The sequence below is a fragment of the Eptatretus burgeri genome, unplaced genomic scaffold, assembly GCF_056783735.1.
Source record: "Eptatretus burgeri isolate ZD-2024b unplaced genomic scaffold, Ebu_testis_v1 Ebu_testis_scaffold_3176, whole genome shotgun sequence".
Lineage (NCBI taxonomy): Eukaryota > Metazoa > Chordata > Myxini > Myxiniformes > Myxinidae > Eptatretus > Eptatretus burgeri.
Genome location: NW_028225124.1, coordinates 18,399 through 30,000, shown reverse-complemented (window position 1 = coordinate 30,000; position 11,602 = coordinate 18,399). Strand labels below are relative to the sequence as shown.

Sequence of the window (11,602 nt, the reverse complement as noted above, 5' to 3'; positions counted from 1 at the left end):
TCTGTTTGTGTGCAGAATATCTCAAACAGTTGTGGACATATCCGGATGAAATTTGGTGGACAGGTTGCGTGTGTGACAAGGCCGAACTGATTACAATTTGGTGAAGATACGGATCCAGCGACTTGAATTTTTTTTTTGATTCTTCACCATTGAGAGATTGGGCCAAAAATGATATATGGCACGATTTCTCAAAAAGTTGTAGACGGATTCGGACGAAACTTGGTGGGCACGTTGTGTGTGTGACAAGAAAGAATTCATTCAATTTTTGTGAAGTTCCAAATCCGGATACGAAAAAATTTTTTTGTGCTTCTTCACCATTAAGAGGCAGGGCTAAACTGATATCACGATTTCTGAAAATGTTGTGGACGGATTCAGATAAAACTTGGCGGACAGATTGGGTGTGTTACAAGGACAAATTGATTAGATTTTGGTGAAGATCCGAATCCAGATCTGGATACGAGAATTGTTGAACTTTTGACGTGATTCTTCACCATTGAGAGATGGGGCCAAAAACGATAAACAGGATAACATGATATTTACCTTCACAACCGAAGGTGAAGGGGATTATGTTTTCACCCCTGTTTGTCTGTTTGTTACTTACGAAATCTTATTGATGACTTCTGTCCTCTGTTTGTGTGTTTGTTACTCACGAAACGTAAAGATTTCGTAAGTATATTGATGACTTCCGTCCTTTGTTTGTGTGTTTGTGTGTTTGTTTGTTTGTGTGTTTGTTTGTGTGTTTGTTTGTGTGTTTGTTTGTGTTTGTGTGTTTGTTTGTTTGTTGGTAAGCATGATAACTCGAGAACAGAAGAAGCTACCAATGTCAAATTACACCCCGTGATTCAGGACGGTGATAGCTCGCGCTGATTAGATTTTGGTCAAAATCGGTCAAAGGTCAAGGTCACAGTGAGGTCAAACATTCGATTTTTGATGGTTTTGTACAGAATCATCGAAGAAACTTCTCGTTTGCGTCACTACCTTCTCCAGAGAGCTTTTATTAGACAAGGTCAGAGGTCAAGTTGACGATTTCGTAAGTACCAGTCTATGACTGCTTGTTATCTTGCCAAAACAAAGTTTTGCAAGATATGTTAGTCAGCTTGTATGTTTTTTTTTTTGTTTGTTTGTTTGTTTGTCTGTAATCACGTATAAAAAATTCTGCAGAGCACAGTTATCATTGGAAATTTTTGTAACTTCGCATATCAGAGGCCTATAGAGGTCCCTTTCAGCGCATAAAATTTTGAAGGTCAAGGTCAAAGGTCAAGGTCACTTTGTCGCAAATCAGGGGAGTCGACGAAACCCTTATTTTTTGAGTAATTTTTATCGGATCGTCTTCAAACTTCATGGGAATATAGTTCATGGTCTGGCGCTCAGCTGATTAATTTTTGGTGGCCATTGGCCTTGACCTTCATGGTTAGCGCCTAAGGTCAAACATATTTGACCCCAAGGTCAAATTTTCAAGTTTTAGGAACCATATCGTGTGGTACCTCAAATTGATCACCTCGATGAGTGCTTTCTAAACATGTCAAGCTTGAGACATAATGACGTCATTTGGTGACGTTATGAGGCAAAAGCATATTTTTCATGGTTACTCTGTAGAACGATTCTCATCGGAATCTCTCGTCGGCAGATATTCCTCAAGGAGTCGCTCCTGGTGGATAGCAGCTCTGTTCACCTCAGTGTGACCTTAAAGAAATCACACGTGGTCACCTTTTGGCAAGATACGGGTCATCCTGCGGGTGACATTGGTTTATTTGATTGTCTGTCTGTCTGCAGGATATCTTAAAAAGTTGTGGATGGATCTGGATGAAATTTTCTGGGCAGGTTGAGAGTGTGACAAGGACAAGTTAATTTGATTTTGGTGAAGATCTGCTTTTGGATCTGGATAGGAGAGTTGTGTAATTTTGAAAGTGATTCTTCACCATTGATAGGACCAAAAAACGATATATATCATGACATTTCAAAAATGTATTGGTCCCCACATAGTCTCGTGGATCACACATTAGGTGGCAGAGATATGCGCTCCACCGAGTGCCCTTCTCGTTCAAAAACGTATTGGGCCTCATAGATTCTCATTGATCAGGCATTGTGGGGTGGAGGTATGTGCTCTACTGAGTGCCCTTCTCGTTCCAGCTGTGCTCATTTTATTCTGTATTTTTGTTCATTTGTTTTGTTCATGACATCACATATGTTGATGTACCTGTGCATGTCGAGCACAAGGCAAGCCCATAACTCTTCTCAACTAATTTCTTTCATCCTCTTTATTCTCCGCATTCTCACACCTTTCTTTGTTGTGAAAATCTTTCTCCTCTCTCTCTCTCTCTCTCTCTCTCTCTCTCTCTCTCTCTCTCTCTCTCTCTCTCTCTCTCTCTCTCTCTCTCTCTCTCTCTCTGTCTTTATCTCCCCCCTTTTTTTTCTCTTCCACTCTTTCTCACTCTCTATTTTCTTCTCTCTCTCGCACTCTGACAGTTATTTTCAAAAAACCCCTTTCTTTGAAATAATGTTTGAATACGAGATGGTTCTTTGTCAAGAAGCCAGGACCTGCATGATCGTTCCACACCTGGGAGAAGCGCCACCTTCCCCAAACTCACGATCTTTCCACAGGCTATAAAATGGAAGTACAAAATGACTGCACATCACATTTTTGGTCAAAACTCCTTTCAAAATTAATGTTTCACATGGTCAAACAAATAAATACTTTGTTTCATATGTGCTCAGAAGTGCAGGAGTGTTAACATCGCTCTGAAAAGAATGCACTTCCGAACAGTAACTTGCAAATAATTTGTTTAATTAAGTGATTAATATTTGTGGGTAGAGTACATCAAAACCCAAAATATAGTGGTAACTAGAATGGCACTTGGTGGAGCGCATACCTCCACCAGGCTGAAGAGTTCACGTTTGGTAACCCACGAATGGGCCAGATCTGCATCTGGATATGAACCAAAATTTAAATGGCTTGCTCTTGTCACCGACTCCACTCATCCACCCATCCACAATCCGTCCACCACCTTTTGAAATATCGTGCTATATATAGTTTTTGGCCCTGTCTCTCAATGATGATGAAGCGCTCAAAAAATTGTCATATCAGGAATCAGTTCATCAATAAATTCGTCCTTTTCACACACCCAACCTGTCGACCAAATTTCACCCAAATCTGTCCACAACTTGACACATCCTGCTCATCGACAAACAAGCAAACAGACAGACAGAGACGAAGGTGAAAACATAACCTCAGTCCACCTTTGGTGGTGGAGGTAATTAAGGTTGTGTTTGGTTTCCCTTTTTACCCCCTGGACCTCAACATGAATCAGTCTCCACTCCATTGCACCTATCTCTGTCACAGGGAAGTAGCTCGATCACATCGATCAATATACTGAGTGGAAACCTTTCTTTCCACAGACATTCTCAACTCACTCATTTTCATCCCAAGCTGGGTTCGTGTTTGGGATGTGGTTCTCATCATCATTTCAATTCATGTATCTTGCCCCTTGTCCTCCATGATGTCTCCTCCACCCAACTTCAAGTATCTGTGGTTTTCTTCTTTACCATTATAGCCTTCTTGTTGTGTGTTTTTAAAACAACAACAATTTGTGACACACAGGGATGTTATCAACTTCAATGGACAAGGTGGCCTGAAGGACACTTTACTCCTGCCCAGGAAAGCATTCATTCTTAAACTCTTAATATCCAGGTTTTATTGTGCACTCCTCACAATAAGTAAATGGTATTCATAGAATACTTGCCCTACACAGTTTTGAGAAGGACTTGGTGCAAGCCAACTCTTCTTGTGACAAGTATGTCATTTAAAAAAAAATTACTTACAAAATCATGGAACACCAAATGAAATTAGTTCTGTGTTGGAGTCATCAGAAGAAACCGAACAAGCAAAAAGCAGAGATGAAGTAATCAGGAGGAACCTGGATAGGACTCTGGTTTCAACTGCAACTCCTCCTATTCAACTGTTTCAAAGTTAAATAATTTTGGCTGCCAGACCATGCATCCCATCAGGTTGATATGTGAAACGTATATTCCTCATCGCTCTGAGATCATAATTTTGAAGCTTCAGCATTTTAAAAGTATTTTACTTCATTCCAATATGGCTGCCACACAATTGACCGATGACATTGCAATTATAATCAAAACATTCCACATCATAAGAAATCGCACCAATGGTGAAAAATTTGTGTCAATCTGGCAAGCGTTTCCAGAAAAAAGAGAATAACAAAATGCAGTCATGTACGTATGGGACGGATCGCTAAACCCCACTTTCACTTCATGAGCGCGGGATAATGAATGTCATTGTAATTCATCATCAAGTCCTATGAGATATCTTGTGAAGCATTTGTGAAGTCAATGAGAATGAATGCTTTACTGAGGAGGGGTAAGGTGACTTTCAGGCCAGCCTGTAGATTCCTCTTCGACCCACTCCGGCTGTGTTTGTCATGTGCATTTTTAACTGCAAGGAGGCGAGCAACCAAGGGGTCAGAACACTCACCTCGAACAAAAGTGTTGCAGTGAAGCCCCATTGCAGGTTTCGTTTTCATACATAATTGTTTACATAACATTCATACTTTTCATTGGTTTATGTGTGAAGTCTTGATCATGCCCACTGTTATTGTCTTCACTCTTCAGCATTATTGACTTCATTATTATTTGACTCCATCTTAACATGATTCAGAGATATGATTCTGCAAACTTTGGATAAAATTATGAATTTAATTTTCACCTCGTGTGGAACTTTCAAAACCAATGACATATTTTCCTCCGTGCACATCATTAAAGTTTCATACTTTTGCCATTAATAATTGTGCTCAAGTCATAATTTGTCTTTATTGCATGTTTAAATCCTCTTTCCAGCACCCAGTTTGGAGCTGTCATTGCCATTGCTGTCCAGAAGTCAACGGCATTCACTGCTGTCCCATTCCTGTGGTAGGCCTGTGAGGAGGGTCTATTCGGCACCAGAGTAGCCTCAGGAGCCCTGGTCAACATCGGGTGCCCAGGTGGCACTGCTCCTTCGAGTTTTATCTGAGATTGTTGATTCAACCATCAAGAGCCATTACTATACATGACAAGGTTTCTTTCTTCCTTGAATATCTCAAAAAACTTTTGATTGTGGACATGAGAATTTTGTCTTATTGAAAATTAATCTGTTTGTGTGGTCATTCATTCATTATTGCCTTGCAGCAATTGTGTGTGTGTGTGTGTGTGTGTGTGTGTGTGTGTGTGTGTGTGTGTGTGTGTGTGTGTGTGTGTGTGTGTGTGTGTGTGTGTGTGTGTGTGTGTGTGTGTGTGTGTGTGTGTTCCATTGGTTATCTCCATGTGCGGTTTGAGAAGATGGAATGAAGTCCCCCCAGAGTCCACCTCCACTTTGGTGAGGGATCACAGTTCATGGACCAAGCTGTTTATCTTTGTTGTTCTCAGAGTTTTGGTCCAAGGGCTCTTTTCAGGATGGTCACTGAACCCCGGACTGCCTCCAATTGTATTAATTTGTGGTGATATTCCTGTGGATGGATTTGGAATTCTCAGTGAGGTTCTTCTTTATTTGTGCGTGTGTGCGTGCATACATGTGATTGGTTATCTCCATGTGCGGGTTTGAGGAGATGGAATGAAGTCCTCCCAGAGTCCGCCTCCACTTTGGTAAGGGATCACAGTTCATGGACCAAGCTGTTTATCTTTGTTGTTCTCAGAGTTTTGGTCCAAGGGCTCTTTTCAGGATGGGCACTGAACCCCGGAGTGCCTCCAATTGTAGTTCATTTGTGGTAATATTGCTGTGGATGGATTTGAAATTCTCCGTGAGGTTCTTCTGTGTGTGTGTGTGTGTGTGCGTGCGTGCGTGCATGCATACATGTCATTGGTTATCTCCATGTGCAGGTTTGAGGAGATGGAATGAAGTCCTCCCAGAGTCCGCCTCCACTTTGGTAAGGGATCACAGTTCATGGACCAAGCTGTTTATCTTTGTTTATCTCAGAGTGTTGGTCCAAGGGCTCTTTTCAGGATGGTCACTGAACCCCGGACTGCCTCCAATTGTAGTTCATTTGTGGTAATATTCCTTTGGATGGATTTGAAATTCTCAGTGAGGTTCTTCTTTATGTGCGTGCGTGTGTGTGTGTGTGTGTGTGTGTGTGTGTGTGTGTGTGTGTGTGTGTGTGTGTGTGTGTGTGTGCGTCCGTGCGTGTGTACGTGTGATTGGTTATCTCCATGTGCGGGTTTGAGGAGATGGAATGAAGTCCTCCCAGAGTCCGCCTCCACTTTGGTAAGGGATCACAGTTCATGGACCAAGCTGTTATCTTTGTTGTTCTCAGAGTTTTGGTCGAAGGGCTCTTTTCAGGATGGTCACTGAACCCCGGACTGCCTCCAATTGTAGTTCATTTGTGGTAATATTCCTTTGGATGGATTTGAAATTCTCAGTGAGGTTCTTCTTTATGTGCGTGTGTGTGTGTGTGTGTGTGTGCGTGCGTGCGTGCGTGTGTACGTGTGATTGGTTATCTCCATGTGCGGGTTTGAGGAGATGGAATGAAGTCCTCCCAGAGTCCGCCTCCACTTTGGTAAGGGATCACAGTTCATGGACCAAGCTGTTATCTTTGTTGTTCTCAGAGTTTTGGTCCAAGGGCTCTTTTCAGGATGGTCACTGAACCCCGGACTGCCTCCAATTGTAGTTCATTTGTGGTAATATTCCTGTGGATGGATTTGAAATTCTCAGTGAGGTTCTTCTGTGTGTGTGTGTGTGTGTGTGTGTGTGTGTGTGTGTGTGTGTGTGTGTGTGTGTGTGTGTGCGTGCGTGCGCGTGTGTCCGTCCGTCCATGTGTCTGTCTGTCTGTCTGTGTGTCTGTCTGAGCCATACCTTTTTATTATTTCAGCTTTTGTCCCAAATTATCAATAAATCTTTATGATGAGAATATGTGGAAGACAAAGTTTTGCCATGAGAATCAAGAAGGCACAAGGACAATCACTCAAAATTGTTGGCCTCAACCTGCAAAGCCCATGCTTTTCTCATGGCCAACTCTATGTTGGTTGTTCCTGAGTTGGCAATGGCAAAAACCTTTTCATCTTGGCTCCACGTGGAAAAACATGCAACATTGTGCTTTTTAATCCTTGCAGTGCTTCAGGATAGACAATGTCAAACACTGATAAAATGTGATGTGAAATGCTCAATGCTGAAGAATAAGAAATAATGCCAGAGAAGAAAGGCAGAAAGAGAAACACAGAAGAAGGAGGAAGGGGGAAGAACAATGAAAATAAGACAACAAAGAACAAAGGAAGGAGAAGAGGCAATTAGAAGAAGAAAGCTCCAAGAAGGTGGAAAAAAGGCAGAAGGACAGGAAGATACAGTAGAAGATACAGAAAATTCACAAAAATAAGAATTAACAAAAAGACAGTGCAGCAGAAACTCCACATCAAGAAGCATGTGTCTGTTCCCCACTGTCTTTTCCTTCCCTCTCCCACCCCTCTTGTCTCCTGCTCCCCTCGTTGTACATTCTGTGTGTTAGCTCTCAAATGATCCTCGACATTGTATACAAAAACAGAAAAAGCACGACAAGAAGTGAACATGGCAACAATAACTGCATTCTGCCCTCCCATACCTACGATCACAGTCATTATATTGTACTTCAGTCCATTGCCCATCCTATCTGCTTCAGGAGAACACAGTTCAAGCCAATGAAACCTTTGCCGCCCCTGTGTGAAGTGGGGCCATCGCCGTAAAATATAAAACACACAGGAAATGGCGCTTTGTGTTGAGGCGCGGCGGTGATGGTCATGTTTTAACCCTCGACCAGTCAAAGATCCCCGGGGGGTTAAAAACGGCAAGTCAGCCTTGGTCTTATTTGCTGTCACCCACCTGTCTCTCTCTCTTTCTCTTTCCTCCCGCCCGCTCCTCTCCCCCCCCCCCCCAATTTATCTCCCCTCCCCTCTCTTCGTACTCCTTCAGATAAGTGGCAGGTGGTATTTGCTAGTCTTGAGAATATGGAGAAGACAAATTAATGGTCAAAAGGTCAAAGGTATTGTTCAGCATACTGAGGAAGAAGAAGTCAGAACACAAAGTGGATGGGCTTTGCATTTTCAGATGCTTTTTACCTCCACAACTGAAGGTCAAGATTTCACCCCTCTCTTTGTTTATTTGTTTGTTTGTCTGTCTGTTTGTGTGCAGGATATCTCAAAAAGTTGGAGATGGATCTGGATTGAATTTGGTGGGCAGTTTAAGTCGAAGGGCTTTGGGGCTTCTGGGGCATCTCATAAATCTACATGTAAGTGAATGGGGGAAAAGGGAAAATCGTATTGACTAACACCATTATCCTCCCAATTTCCCTTGTTTTATTTCCTTTGGACCCCACTTTCAAGACTTTTCTTCCCCAAAGTTTCCCAAAATCTTCCTCCCTCTCTCACCATATTTTCATCAAAACCACACTTTTCACCACTTTTAACCACCCCATTTTTCACCAAAAATAATCATATATCTCACTCAACTCTAAAAGCGAACCAACAAGTCTGACTTCATGTTTTATTTTTGGGAATAACTTAATTTTCTTGGAACACTCATGACCATCGAATGTTACTTGAAGTTGGTTCTCGGTTTAAGTATGTTTGTTGAGAAAAATAAAATGACAAATCTCTCTTCATGCTCTTGTCTGAGCATATCATTTTGAGATAAAGGAAATTATTTTTCCATTAATTTATTGACAACCATCAAAGTTTTCTGTCCATTCAAAAATGTTTATTTTCTTTACATCCTCTAACTTATTTGTATTTAAATTTATTCGCTTGTTTGTTTTATCTACTTTTGTCTTAGTTACTTCTTCAATAAGGCTTTTTTGATATTTCTCACATTCATTATGCTTCCCATTTAAATACCAAGGCTATGATTTTCTCCACTCTTTTGGTTTTGTTATTGCTTGGTTTTATCATTTTGTATACAAGGAAACAAGGTGGCGGTAGCCTGTTAAAACCCCCCAACCCTTCTTTTATCTTATGCTTTATTTCATGTCTTAGCACTTCTGTTTATCTTCACACTTGAATATGTATCCATAAGGGAGGCTGCCAATTCCATTTTCTAAAAGAAACCTCTTACAGGATTCCTTTGGATGGATTTGAAATTCTCAGTGAGGTTCTTCTTTATGTGCGTGCGTGTGTGTGTGTGTGTGTGTGTGCGTGCGTGCGTGCGTGTGTACGTGTGATTGGTTATCTCCATGTGCGGGTTTGAGGAGATGGAATGAAGTCCTCCCAGAGTCCGCCTCCACTTTGGTAAGGTAAGCTCATCATAAAAAAGCTCATCGTGCATAAAAAGCTCATCATGCCTTCTTATTTACCTCTTCTGTATATAAATTATGTTTATAACTTATTGTATTCATTTTTTCTTAGCCTTTAAGAAAGAAGGGTTTAGTTGCAAGTTGTTGCAATAATCTCCAAATTTATTGTTTCTTTGATTACATTTTTCTTTACCCACTTTAACTTTTTATCACTCTTTTCAATTTTATTATCAAAATATTTGTAGGCATTAGACTTTACTCTCCACCCCACAAACTCACTCATTATCTTTCCACCCAACTCATCTTTAAACTTTCCAATAACATTTTTATTCTTTGGAGAATTGTTTGTTTTCTGATCTATAATTGCTTGTATCATGAATACCAACATGCGGAGACATATCCTTTAAATATCTTCCGTATTTATTTTCAAAATATAACTCTCTGTTTCCATATGAAGTAGATTTACCCCTTCCACAAATCTCTTCTTTCGGTTATTGAAGAAGTAGTCACACATTAACAACATTGACAACTCAAGAACTGATGTTCTGATATAGATAGGTTTATCCATTTCAATAATTTCTTTGTTCAGCCTGGTGTTGGCTTAGTGGTTAGGGTGGTGGCTTGGGATCCCAGGGTCCTGAGTTCAAGCCCCATTGGCTGCTGAATTAACACCAGGGGGTTGACTCAGCCTGTCATCCTTCTGAGGTCGGTGAAATGAGTACCAGTGTCCTGGTCCCGGTGTATGCCCCGGTTAGAATAGGTGTACCATATCCCTGTGTGTCGTAAGAGGCGACCAGGGTTGGCGTCATGAAGGGCATCCGGCCATAAAACATTGCCTCAAGAAAAAGCCCAACCCCTGCACAGCAGGGAAAAATGGCTGTAAAAACAGTCAATACTTTCTTTGTTCAAATGAATGGCACAAAAGTTCTCTGAAAGCACCTCCGCTCTTTGAAAACTTGGTTTATTAATTAATTTGGATGCTTGTTTCCAAGATGTAGCAAGTCTTATGTTTTGTCTGTTCCTAACATTTTCCATTATCTTTCAAAAAAACAGCATTTTTTTATTGATTTATAAAAGTTCTTCTCAAAATATTTTGGAGCAAATGCTCTCTTTTCTGTGTTAAAATCAACATACTTTTTCAACCAATGACTTTAAATTTCAAAATCTGATGAATTTTATTGACTCAACCCAACAGATAAATATTGTCTTAAATTCATTTGATGTAAAATTTAATTCCCTTAATCATACAATTCAGTAAGTAATTTTCTGTTGGTTTGCCTTTTGTAAGAAATGATTGTTGATAACCGCTTAGCCCTTCCTTCTGAGGACTTTCGTTATCAGGTGCATATGGAAGGTCTTATTGTTTCTTATGGAGTTCAGTCAGGTCAAAATACCACCTGACCCACAACAAATTGCAACAAAAGGTGTTTCAGTGGTTTTCCTTCTTACTTGATATACTGATCAACAGATCTAGCAAATACCACCTGTTATTTTTTTGAGGATGGAGCCACCAGGCAGGAGGAGAAGAGGAAGGCCAAAGAAGAGGTTCATGGATGCGGTGAGGGCGGACATGCGGGCGGTTGGAGTGTCAATGGAAGATGTGGAGGATAGAGCGAAATGGAGGCAGTTGATCTGCTGTGGCGACCCCTCACGGGCACAGCGACCCCTCATGGGCTGCAAGAGGTCATACAGCTAGTTTATCCAGGCAGCACCACAGCAGAACACATCCTCTCAGGCGGGGCTTATGCCAAGGCCATTCGGTTTCACCTTCTTGCATCTGCAGGAATTGCCAAGTTCGTGCTGAGAGGTGTCTTCAGTGAGCAGGAGTACGAAGACATGGAGGACTTCATCAGGACTGCAAAAGATGAGACAACAGGTAATCAAAATTCCTCAAATCTAACATGCGCACCAAGGATAGTCACTGTCTTCGAGGAGAGGATGGCAGAGAGATTGAAGATCTTAGCTGAAGGAGGGAGGACACCAGCACTCTGGGTCTGGTACTATGGCAGAATCGACCTCATCAAGGTATTCATCAGGAGTGATTGTGTCCCAGACCACACAGATCATCTCAGCTGCATCATTGGAATGCTCAATACCATCGCAGCAGCGGGCCACCATCAGTACACAAAGGGAGCAAGGCTGTATGTACAGCTGATGCATCAGCGACAGGAGAGTCCCATGTTCCAGGAAACTCTATCCAAGTTCACTTTGTACAGAAACCATGTAGTCAGTTTCTCAGACCATGAATGGTCCGGCACATGGACCGACATTACGATAGAAACCACACTCATGCGTGAGGCAAAATCCTCTGGTGGTCTAAACAGAGGCCGCTTTTGGAATAAGTCTTCTCATAAGTCTTGGGT

The 11,602-nt window shown here is 41.5% G+C and overlaps 1 protein-coding gene across 3 annotated transcripts in view; it reads left to right on the top strand.

Moving 5' to 3' along the window:
- LOC147006433 (serine/threonine-protein kinase par-1-like) overlaps positions 1–8,367 on the top strand; it is a 112,376-nt gene extending 104,009 nt beyond the window's left edge. Inside the window, exons 17-18 of one of the 3 annotated variants that reach the window (XR_015054835.1) lie at positions 4,855–5,070; positions 5,332–8,367. Coding sequence is in view for 1 of the 3 variants with exons in the window: in XM_085868812.1 (XP_085724938.1) it covers positions 4,855–4,964 (110 nt within the window). In the remaining 2 variants the exon portion in view is untranslated. Of the gene's footprint in view, positions 1–4,854 lie in introns of all 3 variants that reach the window. The other 2 variants (XR_015054836.1, XM_085868812.1) reach the window with 2 other exon arrangements.
- The last annotated feature ends 3,235 nt before the right edge of the window (positions 8,368–11,602 follow it).